The 16,831-nt window shown below is 35.2% G+C and overlaps 1 protein-coding gene across 1 annotated transcript in view; it reads right to left on the minus strand.

Moving 5' to 3' along the window:
• SLC26A7 (solute carrier family 26 member 7) overlaps positions 1-16,831 on the minus strand; it is a 113,052-nt gene that overhangs the window by 22,267 nt on the left and 73,954 nt on the right. Inside the window, exons 9-13 of the mRNA XM_057497903.1 lie at positions 13,113-13,190; positions 12,034-12,129; positions 5,587-5,693; positions 4,525-4,591; positions 1,736-1,873 (exon numbers count right to left, since the gene is read on the minus strand). Coding sequence (XP_057353886.1) covers positions 1,736-1,873; positions 4,525-4,591; positions 5,587-5,693; positions 12,034-12,129; positions 13,113-13,190 — 486 coding nt within the window. The remainder of the gene's footprint in view (positions 1-1,735; positions 1,874-4,524; positions 4,592-5,586; positions 5,694-12,033; positions 12,130-13,112; positions 13,191-16,831) is intronic.

The raw sequence follows: 16,831 nt of genomic DNA on the forward strand, positions 1-16,831 counted from the left end.
TAGGGATTTCCTTTGGATATCATTCAATGAACTCTATTTGATTATTAGACTCAATTTCTGAAGTCCCAAGTAGGTAAAATCATTTATGTGGAACTTCCTCACAGAAGGCTGGGTTAATGAGGTTAATTTCAGACTTGGCATGCCGCAAGGTAAACACAGGCCAAGTTTCAATTTCTGAAAATGAGTTGGAACAACCTTAGTCTTGCAGAAAAATATTCCAAGGAAAACACTATTGACTATCAATAAATAGTATAAGAATCTTCATGTCAGGAACTTTACTGGACATAATAGTCTACAGAGTAGTATATCACTTGAAGAAGGAAATTACATTTTAGTAACATAAGACCACAGACTTCTTGTGTATTTATCAGGTTATTTGGAGCTCTGTACAAATTTTCCCACAACAGTGTTCGGCGTAGTGGCTATGAGCTTATGTCAGCCACAGAACCTACCTGTCTCATGATACAGCTGACCATTGCTATGACTTTGTGACAGAAATAGGCCTAGTATCCAACCTGAACAACTAGGAATGTATCTCTGCCTCTGTCATGAGAACAAGTTCTTCTCAACCCAAAATCACAATAATCTGATGAAAATTACATCCTATAAAGCACAGTGAGGGGGCCCAAAACAGGTCTGGAGATACATAGGCAGTGCCAGCTTCATGGGCTTATGCCCTGTGCAGCTGCACAAGGCCCCATGCTTAGGAGAGTCTCCTTGGTTTAGTTCTCTGCTGTCACCATCTTAAAATTCTTAATAATTATTGAACAAGGGACCTCACATTTTCATTTTGTATTATCCCCAGCAAATTATATATCTGACCCTGAATTTAGATTCTCTATGGTATGGATCAGTATGAGGCTGCAAGGGACAGGAATGTGGTCCTGGACAGCTCCCAGGACCCCAGAAACAGAAGAGTAAAGATTGTCTATGTGCCTGAGTGACTGCGAGATAATATATGCTCAAGGATACGAGAGAAAAAGATCTCAGTGATCTGGAGTAGTCAAGGAAAGCTTCAGGGAATCACCTGCATTCATTCAAACTAATAATATTAGCTAAGATTTTTGAGTATTGAATAGGCCAGGCACTATTCTAACTGCTTTGCATAGATTAATTTACTTAACCATCCAATTACAGATGAGGAAACTGAATCACAAAAGGTACAATAACTCAGTTCCATAGCTTGTAAGTGGCTAACCCAGGCAGTTCAATCCATACTCCAAAAATCCATGCTTTTAACCTTGAAGAGGGCTCACAGTTTCAAATAATCACAGACAGCTTATTTACATGAAATCACCCTGATATACATTTGATTCAATATCTCTGTTAATTGAGATAACTTGTGGAGACAAAGAAAAAAGAATGCTGGCATTTTATAGTATTGTAATGATGGCAACAGTTTATGCTTCTCTGACATCATTTATCATATTCTACCTCCTTTAGATTTGAATCTGCCTCTTATGGTAGAAAGGTCCTTTAAGCTAAAAGATTTGTCATATTTATTCTTCTAAGTGTTATAGTACCTAGTACATATGTCCATTAGATATATGCTGAATGAACAAATGAACAAATGAAATTAGCTGTAAGAATCAAATTGAAAGTATAATACAATATAAGGTTTTGCTGAGGGGAGAGGTCTATATTATATTTTGTATCATTATATGTTTTTTAAGTATAATGATATGAGGTTACCTGGAGCATGAGAACAGTGTAAGCATGAAACAGTTGATCCTACCTTGCTGTTCTCATCCAGTAGCTGGATGCTGGCATTTTCCTTTTGGATTATGTTCATTAGATCAGTCTGAAACTTCTTCGCATTCAGAAAAACAAGTGGGTTGTTTATTGAGATGATTTTCACCTGCTGCAGGGTTTCCTTTTAGAAGAGAAAAGGAATAGATTCAGAGTTCTAAGTGAAAAAAGGGAATGAATCTAAATCGTGCAAGTCCAAATGTCACTTAATCATGGAAGCAATCTCTTAGCTAACAATTTCATTATTAAAATTTATTTTGAGAACTGAATATACTATCATGAATCTTAGGGAAAATACATCCTTTCTCTTTAGTAAGAAATGTTAACCATGAGATGAGTCTGTAGCTTTTCAGAAAAAGGGCCTTGTTCCTATTTACTGAGATTTGGGAAAGTGACAGCCTAAAATAACCAAAGAGGATCTCAATGATCTATCCTTCCAAAAGTACCTCTTCCACTCAATCTAAATATTAAAAATTCATTCACTTAACCATCAGTGTTTTTATTAAACAATCAAAATATGTTCTACAGGGTCAACTGTCAGTCATTCACCTCATGACATAGCTTTCCTTTGGCTGGAATATAGCCTTATATTATGACTGATAGTCCTAATTGGGAGAAAAAAACCAAGAGGTGGTATCAGGAATGTAATTTTACTTTGGGCAGGTCTAGGCTACACTGGGTTTGCAATTGGTGGCATGTGACTAAAACCGTTTTCTTAGTGACCTCTGGGGCAGAGGCTGACCTAGAACTTGAGAGAATGGTAAGTTCTATGGAATAGTAACTCCTTACCAACTAAATAAAGCAACACTCCTTCAGCCTTCTCAGTACTCACACAGAAGAGTAGAGGCAGAGAATAGTGAAGCATACAGGCAGAGAATGAAAGATAAAAGAGAAAGCGTTAGGTATGTGAATTTGGGCAATTCATTTAACCTCTCTGAGTTACATCATTTTTTAAAAGTAGGTAAAATCTTAAACTACATGAACTCAAATTGTTTCTATAGCTACACAATGGAATAAAGTAAAAAGGGGGATTTGCTACAAATAAACAATTCAAGAAAACAAAAATCCTCAAATTACTGAATTAACTTTAACTCAAGAGTAAATCTCTTCCAAACCAAAAATAAGACCATTCTTGGACCTGTCATATTTTGTAATCAAAAAGCCCCACATCTTATATCGACCCACTAATCACACCACATGATCGGCTAATATGTTATTTTAAGTAAATTTTTTTTTTAAAGAACGGTATTTGTTAAAGAATAGAGACTCAAATTGTGCCTGAGAAGAAATTCCCAATGGGGTTGAATTCCTTGCATGGGAAGAGAGCTCCCAAACTGAGAACAAGTGTTCTGTGTGAAGAAGGTCAATGAGTGCATGAGTAGGAGAGATGACAGACCAACTCAAACCTTAATTTAGCTCCAAACTCCACCTCAAGTTCATATTCACATCTTGCTCTATCTTAGTTTTTCCCTCTTATTTTTCATACAAAACATTAAATAATTAACGAAGTGTAATATTCTAATAAAATAAAGATTTCCATGTGATACAGTTATTATTCAGGTAGGTAACTAGTCTGGAGACAAGGTTTACAAGGTTTAATGACATGGAGACATTTCAGCATTTTCATCTTCCTACAAATCCCCTCATTTACTTCCCCACGTTTAGCCTGAGAAGATGGTACTGATTAGATATAATTTATTAACTAGTAATCTTTAAACTGAGAAATAGTCTACCTTGAATTGTGTTTCAACTCTAAGACTGTCAAAGCTAATGTGTACAGCTGTGGCGGGGGAGGGGCGGGGGGATACACAGAGGACTTCAGGGCCCAGAGAATCAGTCTGGCACTTTGCGTGAACACTAAATTCCCATGAATAATTTAAAGGAAGAAAAGAAAGGCAGTATTGGTAGAAAACTGGAGCCTGGGACACCTTCAAAGACTGTAGCTCTCCATGAAGCGAATCTTCCCATACTTATTAAAAACACAAGCCATTCCCCTGGAAGTCACAGAAGGACTCCTGGTGCTCCTTCCTACTTTCAGTCTACTCAGAAATATCCTGACATTGGTCCTTCTGATAAGAGGCCAGTTCTCTGTTCTGAGGGCAGTCATAAGGTACTGGAACAAGCAAGTGAGACAAATAAAGAAAAAAAGTCAACCAAACATTTACAAAGCAGGTTCAAAGTGAGGCCGGTTTTTTTTTTCCTTTGCTTTATACTTATTTTGGTCATCCTTCATAACAAGAAACCAGAACCAAACACAATTGGCTTGCCTAAGCACGGAGAGGGCAAGACAGTGCATGAGAGCCATTGCCTTAAAAAGGTGTCCACTGTGCCAGAAACCAATACTCTTGGCATTCCATACCCACTTGATTAATTACTCTCTGCTAATGATACAGGTTCATTGTGTTTTTTAAAAAAGCAACACCATATTCTGACTTTGCTTTATTAACTTCCCTATTCCCTTCCTTTATCATTTAATTTGTAGCATACTATTAAGTTTAGCTTGACTATTTTATGCAACTTAGGTATGAAAAAGTTTTCCTAATGCCTGAACTAATCTGGACCATGATTCTACTGTAAACTATAATTCTATGAACCATGCTATCATCTTAACTGACTACTAACACAAGACTGTTGTTGTTCTACTGATTTGTAGCATGTTCATACCTATTAGAAAGAGGATTATCATGTTTTTAAAGTCATAATTTATCTACTTACAGATCTTAAAACTGACCTGCAGATATTGTTAATAATTACACAAAAGAAAAGAAAACTTACTCCATCCATTTCTGTCTTCATTTTAAATTCCATTTCTTTCATGTTTTTTATACTCAGGGTCTTTGCTCTAGAATTAAAGCAGATAGAAAATGTCATTTCCTAATTACTACATTAGCAATCAAGAAGCGAAAAGGATGTCATTGCATTTTAAAAATTAGAACATTTCTGAAATGATTCAGATCATCTATCTCATTTGTTCATAAAATATTGCTAAATCTATATTTGTCTAGGATCCTCAGGAATAGAGGTAACACCAGAGACATCTAAGTAGTGTTTCATAATATAGTTCACCTCATCTGGGCATCCAGAGCCCCATATCTCCAAGCTACAAGAGGTGGATTGACAAAGGAGAATTATAAGTACACACTGGTTGGGAAAATCTTGTTTGGGAAAAAGGAAGTTAAGAGGGAACAAAAGGCAAGATAGGACCAGATAAAGATGAAATATAGATAGATTCTATAAAGACAGAATCTATAGAGGTAAAATTTCAAGTTTGTTAGAATATATTGTTTCACACAGGATTTCAAGGGGAGAATGAGAATGGGCAGAAGTATTATCAGATGATGAGCTCCAGGAAGGCTGAAAATAATTGGCCAAAATAGGAAAACAGTTTACAAATGTTCGGTAAAAAAGATAAAAAGAATGTGTTCTTCAATAAATTAACCAAAAGAAAGTATATATATTCACCTAGGCTTCTAAAAAATTTTATTTGCTTAATTTATTACATTTTATATGGTTTGTGTCTCGTTGGCTAATACATCCCTTAACCTAATTTAAAAAAAAAAACAGCTCTGTGATGCAGTGTATGGCTGTGGGGTTACTTTAATAGATTTTATATATTCTATTTTTAGTGCAGACAAGATATTTCTCTTCATCAAGACCAACATTATTATGTATCATATGTAGACAAAAGCTTTGCTTTGCTTTTTGCCTCTATTTCTCTGCTACCAAGTCAAACATGAGACTGTAGTACTAAATACTCCACAGAAATAAAAGTAACTGGCAACACCTTATCCTTAGCAGCTGTGTCAAAATAAAGAGAACGTTTCAATAAGAGCTTACCTTGCAAAGCGACCAATCACAATAGCTATGGTACAGACAACCCCAAACAGCAGCCCCACATTGGCAGCAAAGCATATTGTGAATATGTAGGTACTGACCCATACACCCTGAGACAGAAACAGGAAACAGAAGATGTGGGTCCTTGGTATTCCCATCTTTCTTACGATTGCTAAATTCCTCACAATCTCATTCTACAAGATTCCTGTGACCAAATCTCTCAGCAAGAATATATTATGTAAAAAAACAGAGAATAGAAGTCCAAAAACACAGGAACAAATCCTGACCCAATCAGACTCTCAGTGGCAAAGGTGGGGGGAAAGGAACATTCTTTAATTCCTAGACACTGCCAACATTTCATTTAACCCCAATAAACACTTTAAGATCTGTAAATAGCTGGTTCATATGTATAATTCTAAAGCAAGCCATAATTTCCCACTGTTTTCTCATTTAATGTAATAGGATTACAAGCAATTGTTTGCAGATTTTAGGTCATTTCCAACAATATTCTGTTTTCTAGGACTGCTAGGAAAAGAACTAATGGAGTTTATTACTACATAAGACTCTCAGAGCCTAACGTTGAAATCACTTGAATCTATCAACTCTACTGATGACACTTTTAGATCAACCATTGTAAAGATTGTCATAATTTTATTTGCAAGGGACCACTATTTGTGAAATTATAAAAGCCACAATATTAGGGCTTAGTTCTTTGGAATATTTAAAAAGATTACAAGAAAATTCTATTTCTCCTGTAGTTGGAATTCCAACATTGTTCCAGTTATGTCCATCACCTGAAATTAAAATTTGCAACAATATATTGTATTATGGTTGACATTTCTAAGTTTATTGCTGGGAAAAAAATACCTTTAAAAGTAAAATAATTTATGAAAAACAGATGATATTTTATAAATACAAAATCCTATATTTATCAAACAGTAGAGAAAATTTTCAAACTCCCTTTCTCCCAAATTACCTGCATCTCTTTTCCTATGCATACAATTCTGTTTATTTCTTTCTTTCCCAATGACTAGATTAGATTATTGTTTATAACATCTTCAAACAACTTAATTCAATTCCAAATGCAAATGAAAGAGTTAGAAAATTCTTTAAAATCTGAAAATAACAGATTCTTGGGGAGGTGAAGTTGGTTTTTTTTTTCAAACAAGTTTGAAACAAATGTTTCTAAAGGACATTTTTTGCTTGAAATGCTTCTCCTTTGTATTATTTAGATGCACAGTCCTTGAGTAGTTCTTAATGATGGGCTGTTTTGACAAGCTAAGTCCTTGGAAGCAAATGGAAACATTTTTATCTGTAATTTATGCTTTTGGTATAGAAGAAACAAACATTCTGGAGTAAAAGATAAAATGTATTTTAAATGTTGTCGTGTGAAGATCCATCACCAACAAATGTTATACTGAATTAGCACTTCTACATCATCCTCTGCCTGCCATCTAATAGGATAGACACTGGACTTGTTTTTCCTGTACTCAGGTGAACAGACATTTGAATCCTATTTATACACAGTGTGTTTTTTATACTATACTTGATCATATTACAAAATGAGGCTGCAAGTTTTGATCATTACTGCAACTTTCTATGATTGCTCTGTTAGTTACTCATCCCTTAATGCTGACTGAACCTGCCAGGCTATGGCAGAATAAGACCTCACCAAAAGCTTTCTAAGTCCAACTCCTCCTGGATAACCATGATTCAGTATAGCATAGGGAACTGAGGAGTCTGGTCCCTGCCATTTAAAAAAAAAACACAGGGCCTGGTGGCCATGTTCATCAGAGAAACCAAAAGTTTTGGTACCATCTGCTTCTATTTTTAAAGCATATTTACTCTCCACAACATCATCTATTATATGCTGGGCTTACAATGCTAAATTACTTCCTGAGGCTACACTTACAGCTTTGAAAAAAATCAAATGGAAATTAGTAACACAGACCAGTAAACAGTTCCACTGGTTAGAATAAGTCCCAACACTATTCTGCAGCAATTCCTATTAAAGATTCAAATGCTGGTTGTCACCGTTACAAGGAATTGGTTAGTTCTTGGGCCCCTATATATATATTTTTCGTTATGTGTTCCTGCTGTCTCTTCCCTATTCATCACTCACAGACCCTAAATACAAGATAATCCCAAAGTTGACCTCAAGTAATGAACACATAAACCCTTATTCCTTATAGAAAATTAATCAGTATAAAGCACAGTTTAACAGCTACTCAATCACTTCACCTCTCTCTGATCCATCTGTTATCCTATTTTGGTGATTGATACATTTTATTAAATTTCTATAGGTATGAACTTTATCCCCATTATTCAGTTACTCAAACTTAGTCTGAGCCTGTGAGTCAGGCTTCCATTTGGATCTCTATTTCTTCATTTCCTCAAAGAGTGTTTTGTTCTACAACTCAAAGAAAAATCATTACTAAACTGTAAAAAATTAAAGAAACAAAAATTTCTGATTTTTCATGTGATGACTAATAACATGACTTTTTAAAACTTTCAACCTTCAAATTATTTTATACATACACACATCTTTAGCAACTTATTTCCATGATGTTTTAGGTATATTTTATCTACTGCTGAGTAATCTGGACATATTCTGTGTACTGGACAATATAGCCAATATCCAAAATACTCTGCACAATATTCTTACTACAAATCCTATGCCCAGATCATATCCCAAAAATTCATGGCTACTTATTGTTGAGTTCCTTAGCAACTAAGAGAGATTTGACCACTTCAACCATAGGGAGGCCACTGTCAAGCTAACATGATGTCCCATTTAATTATCATGCATCTGCTTCATCCATGACACCTATATCAACCTTACTTTTTGCCCACACTATATTGTCTACTCTAAGTCTTCACCTCTATGTAGGAGACTATCAATTCCAAGTTACTAAACCATTTTTTAAACTGTCCACCAAATACCTTCAAACTCTTACGTCCAAATGCAAACTCATTAACTTAACCCCAAAATCTGCACTTCCTCAATGTTCTCTTTCAGTTATAACACTAATATTCTTCAAGACACTACAATCAGAAACCTTGGGATCATATCTTACCATTTCTCCTTTTTCTTCTACTTGTCCAGTCATTTTCCAAGTCCAACCAATTATTAATTTAAAGATCTCAAACCATACCCTTATCTCAATTCTTCTGATAATGTCCTACTTCACACTTTACTGTTGCTCTTCTAAGCTATTCTGACAGCCTCCTCCTTAACTATCTGCCTTTGTTATTGGCAGCGTAAGTCATCTGCCATGCTGCTGCCAGTTAATGTATAGATTTGGACATCAGATTTAGATAGTATTTTAAAGGCATTTTAATTTTATTCTATTAAAATCCACCCAAAACAATATTAAAAAATGAATATACAGGGAGGAAAATCTAGCTGCAATGACACAAAATCATGTCACAACTCCTAACTATAAAATATGATGTAGATTTGCCAAATACTGTGAAATTTGGAAGACAACAAGTACCCTGAAAGCCAACAAATTTACCTTCAAAGTTCAATCAATTATAAATTTCTCCACGAATGACCCAATTTTGAAAATTCTATACAATCACATTTTAGAGCTTTAAGTTATAGTGCCAGTGGTGGACCACCAGAGAGGAAGGAAAATACCCATACAGTACCAATTTGACATCATTGGAAGAAGAGCAGTAGAATGAAATGCCATTTGTGTCACTTACAACCTAACCTTTTAACCAAAGAGACTGCTAGAGGTAAAGCAAAGTAAAGAATGGAGAAGTGACAGCAAATGTCAAATCACCAGAGAGCCTGGGATTCATGTCAGGCTTTGTTACTGCTAAGGACAAATCCTCATATGATGTACCTAAATCAGAGCTGCAGGATGTTCCACCACTTCTACCTCTTGCCCTACCCACTTTACATTTTAAATACACTATAATCATAAAGGAATCAGCAAAGGATCTATTCATGGAAATGAGGAAGAGAAAAAGAAAATAATGAAATACAGACAGAGGATAGGTTTAGACAGGTAATAGGCAATATAATCACAGGGGGGAAAAGGTCAAAAATAGATATGAAGAGTCAAATAAAACCTACATTTTTTTAAAAACTGAAGGAGATAAAAAGCAAGCTGGAAGAATTTAGAGAAGGAATTTTATGGAAATAAAAACATTAAAGAGATAAAATCATTGTAAAGCTAAAAATGTGATAATCACAACTAGAAATACATCATCAGAGATACAGTGAACAGTCCAGAGAAACCATGCACACACCAAGATAATCATGGGAAAACATAGAGATATGAAGAAAGACAAATAAAATCAACAAATACAGAATCCATTAAGAGAACAGAACATGCAGATTTGAAAAAGGTTGAAAGACCTGTTAAAAGAAAAATTTTGTATATAATTCTTGATTCTGAGATCAAAGGATATATCATTCCCAGAGAAATTTGATACTGAGTGTGCAGCCACAGGAAATATTCTGATAATATCACCAAACTTATTGGGCAAGAAAGAATCTTACCAAACATCCATTTAGGAAAAGAAACACATAAAATTAAAAGAAAAATGTTGACTTGTGATTTCTCTGCCTTACCCCTCAGAGCCTGAAAATAATGCCAAATCTAAAAAGTCCTTTTTAGACTCAGCCAAAAACTTCTTTCTAGTATAAAAAGAAATCAGGTAGGTATTTTCACCCTGCAAAAGCTCAGGGAATATAAACACAAGAGTCCTTTTCGGAAAATTGGTGATGAGGACTAACTAAGGTAACCTCTTTAATAATTTTCAATTCTGTTCCTTCCTAATGAACCTCATCATCTCAGTTGTGGTCCACGCTTTCCTTGTTTACTTGCCTGAATTACTAGAGCAGTGCTCCACTTACTGCATATTTCATCAGTTTGATCCATCTTCCTCAAATTACTCAAATGACCTTTCTAATATAAATACTCCTATTTCTCCTTTCAGTGATACCTTACTGCCTTCTGGATGAAATCTTGTCTTTGCAGGACATAAGCATTCTATCTTAGTCCAACCTAGGCTTAACTTTCCCAGTCCCATCTGTTACTACTCCTACCCACACAATATATGCTCTACCCATTATTTCCTGGAAAAAGCCTTCCCTGACATCTCTCCCATCCTAATATGGTAATGTGCTCCCTCTTATTAATTTATAGTATAATTAATGATTTTCTTAGATATATCTTTATCATAGGATTATCAAATAGCTTGTTAAATAAGTTGGCATCTTCTCAATTCTCCATTTCCATGTGCTACTCATATATATCAACTTTAAAAAGCTATGATCCTCCATAAGTCTGGATAATTTTGGCCTCTTGGCCTGCTTACCAAACACTTTTCCTTCAAATATCAGTTCACATTTCAGCTCTGCTGTCAGAGTCTTTCATATTGTCCCACCTCTTATTTTTTTCTAGTACTAAGCTTGTACTTTTGCTTCCAGATCATGTTGTATTATGCCTTGCATAGTAAGTTTGTGTTTCCATGTCTGCTTCCTGCACAAAAGTAAGTGTATGGAGAGGACAAGTAGTTCTTTATTCATCTCTGCAGTCCCCATGGCACCCAGTATTGTACTGTGGTGGGAGCTCAGAGATACTAAGCCTCAAGGGGAATATTATGCATGTAGGTGCCAACATAAATAAATCCCCCAAAGTCTGTCAGAGTAAAGAATCTGAGAGAGGGGTAATACATAGATAACTGTATTTCAGTATACTGAATACTGTATTATACTCTATATATACTGCATTGTACTGTATATTATACTGTAAATACTGAATGCTGTATTATATTATGAGCTAAACAGAGGGTACTTATGAAATACTTCACCCATATTGTAAAGGGAAAGAATGTTGGATGCTCTTGCATAGATACAGTTCTCTAGAATAAGTGTATGAAACATTTCTGTTAGTAGAAGCCACCCTTTATCATTGCTCAGTATAATTTATCCCTTGTTGGCAATATCCTATTAACATAATGCTCCTCTCAGTGTAACCTGTTTAAAACTCAATTCATGAGACTTCATGTTTAGAATGAATGTTTACCCTATATTAATGCAGTATACATTTCTTAGCAATTAATATGGCTTTTTCCACATATTATAAATGGTTGTATTTCTATTAGTGTATACTTCCTTGATGAACTTTATTTCCAAAAACAAGTTTTAATGCAAATTTGGAATCCCCATTCACTCAAGTTAGCTAGCAATTCTTTAAAGGTTCTCAAACAACATATCGATCAAAACTTGACAAAATTCCATTTCTGTTTCTTATAAAGACATTTTACATTTAATGCTTTTATTAAGAATTTGAAAAAATAAATGGTAGTTTGAAAAGTGCACAAGTCTCAAATGGTTAAAACTATTTTCTGCAAAAGAAAGTATTAAAGTTTATATTGTATCATGTGTTGAAGCTAAAAAGGGAAATTTTAGGTCAAATTTCTACTTACCCAATCAATTTTGTCCACATTCCAGTATTTTTTTAAATCCCGAAACTGTATTAGCATTCCCTTCAGTCCCACAACAATAATACTTGAAAGAACACACTAAAAATAAGAAATAAATTGATGAAGAAGCAAGATAAAGATTTTAATCTAAATTTAAAAGGAAGAAGTTTTTTTTAAGTATTTACTAGAGAGAAGCAATCACCATTTAGAAGATTAAAGCAATATACATTTTGTTTGGAACTAATCTATTATTGTACTTTAGGAATATAATATCAGTTCTAGAAAGTCACAGGGTAAAATTTATGCCATATGAAACACAAGAAACAGAAAAGTAGTGAACTGCAAGGGTGAATGTTATAAGGCTAAATGTACTCAACTTTGTAATTATTCACTGCCCTTTTTTTGAAATTTGTTTGTTGCAAAAATTATATATTTATATCATGTATTTCTTTAGAATTGTCTTGAGTATCAATTATCTGGTTTAGCCCAAAGATATTTATAACTCTCTTGAGAACTGAACTTGATTATTGGAAGATCTCCAGTGCAAATCATTTATTCTCACTACATGAGTGAAGAATTAAAATAGGACAGGACTGAGACTGTCTCTGGCTCTGTGAAGACCAGGCTCTTTCTTGCCTCTCTCTGGTGCCCCCCAGGCTTATGAAGAGCAAAGCAAACACTGGTACTCGTGTTCTGAGTACACTGTGTAAAGAAGTAGCAAGGGTTGCAAGATATATTTTGTTCCCTACACCATCGACCAGGACACATGTTGTAACAGTCCAAGTTCCAATACAATTCTTATAACAGAGATTGCCTAGTTCTACCCTCCAAAGTGCACAAAATTAATCTAATTTCCCCAATGCCATTTTTACATGTGAGCCTAAGAATTAGAAAACAGCCATTGTATCCTTCCATTCTCCACAACATGGTCTCTTTCCACCTTTCCTTCATTTAATAATTACTCATGTTACATAATTTCAGATTTAGGGTCATTGAGATTAATCTTCTAAGGAATTTCAATATATAATGATTCTCATTTAAAATAATGTTAAAAGGTAGATAACGAAAAAGCACTACTATACCATGGGCAGCCAGTAAAGCAAAGGTCCTACTGCATAGATGACTATCAGGACAAAAATGCAGGATATTAGACAAGCCACCTGTGAAATACAAGATAGACAAAAAAAAGAAAACCTTGAACTTTCTTATCAATCCGAAGTTATAGGGGAAAGATTAAATTCTTAGTTCATTTTGATTAGAAAAAAACAAATGTTGGCATGTGATTGTTAAATTGCACAGACTATCATCATTTATAGTTTGCAGCTGAGGGGACCCAAAAGTGACAGCTGACAAACGGGTGCAATCAAATTAAGTCAGTGATGAGAGAAAAGCAATTCCGCACCAAGAAATAGGACACCATCAACTTTTATCACACATCACAGCAATGGCTTTCTTGTTTAATAGTGAAAGTGACATTTCAATTAAAAGTCCTTTAGCCTGTTGTGATTCAGCCTGACTCCCCTCCTCCTTTCCTAGCAAGTTGTTTGGGTAATAACTGAATAAGCAGCTTAGTATTTTTCTGTGCTAATGATAAATTTCCATTGAAGCTTTTACTCTATTTTTTGGAGTTCTTGGTTAGGAAGGGCTCTAGTATGAAACAGTTATAAGGCATTATGGGAACAGTCTCTGGAGTGAAACAGATTTAATTTTATTAATCCTGAAAAGTCATTAGTATCATGTTCTAACCAACTCAACCTGCTGACAAAAGGTAATTCAAAACACCTGACCCCTAGCTATTCTCCACTTGATGGAGAACCTGATTTCACATATGCAAATGTTCATCACTTAATAAAAATGTTTGGCCAAACAGGTAGCCTAACAAGAGGTAACAGGGCTTTTATAGGACCACAAAGATGCCGAGGATATCATTATGGAGCTATCAAATTGGGACCTATTAGAATGGCTAGAACCAAAAATAAATAATAAACAAACAAATAATATCAAAGGCTGGCAAGGACCCAAAAGAACTGCAGTTCTCAGACATCGCTGGTGGGAATGCAATGGTTCAAGCACTTTGAAAACAGTTTGGCAATTTTTGATGAGCTTATGCATACACTTATCATACATCCCAAAACTACCTAAGAGAAATGAAAACATAAGCCCATGCAAATATCTGTATTTACAGCAACTTTATTCATAAACACCAAAAAAACTATAAATAACTGAAATGTCCACCAACTGGTGAATAGATAAAGTGTGATATACCCATACAACAGAATACTACTCAGCCATAGAAAAGAACAGACCATTGATATATGCAATGGCATGAATGAAACCATCCACCTAAGTGAAGGAACACAAGTTCTTCCTATTTAATGGAAGTCATCTCCAGCATTCCTGAGCATATGAAGGGGGAAAAAATCTTTGTGTGAGAAATAAGTCATTAGGGAACCACAGTTACCCATAAAAGAAGCAATAGTACATCAAACTGTTACAATACTGATCAGTTAGGATTAATTGGTGATCTTACATAAGAATTTTTGAATAACAAAATAGGATGTCTGTTATTCCACTGGACTGGAGAGAGCTAGGTGTCAGAGAACAGATCATTCAGGTAGCACAGTAAGTGACTCAGCATATCCATGTTTGTCTGGAAAGAAAAGGGCACCAACCTGCCTAAGGTTTATTTCATGACAAAAGACAATGGCATGCACTCTTTTTGTGGGACTGTTCACTCATACACTTGCAGTGTACCAGAAAATAAAACCCTTAATGTTAGTTGAGGATATAAACTTTGGGCAATTGTGGTCTAAACTCCTTGGAAAGATCTGAGGCACAGAGAGACAAAGTGACTTGCCCCAGGTCAGAGAGCGGAGGAGTTTTAGAAGGCATATGGATTTTGAACTGAACTGGAATCCATAAAGCCAAATATATCTTAACGTTCTTAGAAATAATACTTAAAGATGTTATAGAAATTTCAGTCTAACTATATAATTTTATTTAAAAACAGTAAACTGCAACTACCTTTTTGGCTTTTCTCTAAATAATACTTAGCTTTTCTTTACAAGGTTTTGCGTGTATCAAAAACTCTGTACATGTTGAACTATAATTTCAGTCATTGCAAAAATGAGTGAAGGGTTAAATGGGTGTTACTTGCAAAGGGGGACAAATTATGGATGAAAAAGACCATTCATCTTAGATGGTAAGTGTATAATGAAATAGACCATATAAGCAAACTGTTTATGTTAGCTCCTTTGCACTTACTTGCCTTATCACTGTTGATGCCCTAGGTCAAAAGGTAAGTACATCTAATTGAACAAGAAATCTTGATCAGTTCTGCCTAGTACATCCACTCCTCAGGCAAGGAAGTCAATAAAGTAGTAGTTTCTGCCCTCAATACTCTCACAATATTAACATTCATTGTTCCCATAAATAAGAGGCCCAGATGTTAAAGCTTGCATTTATAAAAAATCTTAAGAGATCTGCAATCCAAGCCATCATTTCAAAGATTTTTGAAATGATGTACAACTTGGTAATTGTACAAAGAGGCTAAACTGAGATCAGATATTTGCGGTACTATCACAGACTTCTGTAATAACCCAGTTGAGCTATATTTTCGAGTATTACCCACTTCCTGGGATATTCATTGCTTTGCGTATGAAGTACTGTTTTCTTATAAATCTCTGATGTACCAAGGGAAAGATTTTAAAGGCAAGTTGCAACCAGAATAAGAGAAAAGCTTGCTCCTTTTTTAAAACTCAGAATATAGAACTTAAGTGCCCTCTTCTTAGTAAGTTCAGGCTGGCTTAAGTTGTAGCTAGTGAAGAAAAGTGTTCACATTCTTAACTATCCACAAGGCAAACATTTTCTAAGTATTTTACTCTTCAACTTTTGTGTCCTACTAACTAAATGTACAAAGACAATTTTTTTTACTCTAAAATCACAACTACTCATATTTGAGTTAATTTTGTATATAGGATAATGAAGTCTATGTTTTCTTCTTGTTACATTCTCAAACAAATATTATATATGTTGCAGGTTGCTTACAAAGATGACTGTCCAGGCATTTGTGTTACCCATACCTACACATGTGGCTGTAGGAAGAGTGAGATGCCCGTCATTTCATCCTAAATAGTGACAGAAGAATGCAAAGTAGGTGGAGAGCTCACTACATGCACAGCATTGTGGAAAATAGTGGAACAACAAAAGAGATGGGAAAGGGCAGAAAGAGAAAAGACAGAGGACACTAGGTAACTAAAGCTAGATTAAGAAGGCCTTAAAGAAGTTGGAGGCAATAAGCCAAATTTTGAAAGAATAAAGGAATATAATTTGGCAAATTAGAACCCAGAGGCAATCTCAGTGTTGCAGCAAAACATGCCAGCTGTCGTTTTCGACTTCGGCTGAGCGTCGCCGGCAGCAGATGCTGCCTCTCATCCTTCATGTCCGGGTTTTGCCTCCCGGACTGCCTAGAGAGCACCAGCGTATCTGCTCTGTTGGAAGCAAAGAGAAGCATGCACAGGAGAGAGCTGGGGCATGCTGCCTCCCTCCCATAACTAACGTTCTTCAGAGGGAAAGATACAAGAAAGACCTGCAACATTTATTTGCGCTGTATGTCTTGGCAGCACCAATGTTTTCTTATTCTTATATACCCATGCTCTGAATGTCACACCTTAAGGGAATTATTGTAAAAAGGGCTCCCACATGTGGAGGATAGAAATGTGTTTGAGCTTTTGACCACAGTACTTGGCATTAAGTGATCATTATCTTTTGTTATTTCAAACATTTCGGTGTGATTTTCTAA

The sequence above is a fragment of the Manis pentadactyla genome, chromosome 3 (assembly GCF_030020395.1).
Source record: "Manis pentadactyla isolate mManPen7 chromosome 3, mManPen7.hap1, whole genome shotgun sequence".
In the NCBI taxonomy this organism is placed as follows: domain Eukaryota; kingdom Metazoa; phylum Chordata; class Mammalia; order Pholidota; family Manidae; genus Manis; species Manis pentadactyla.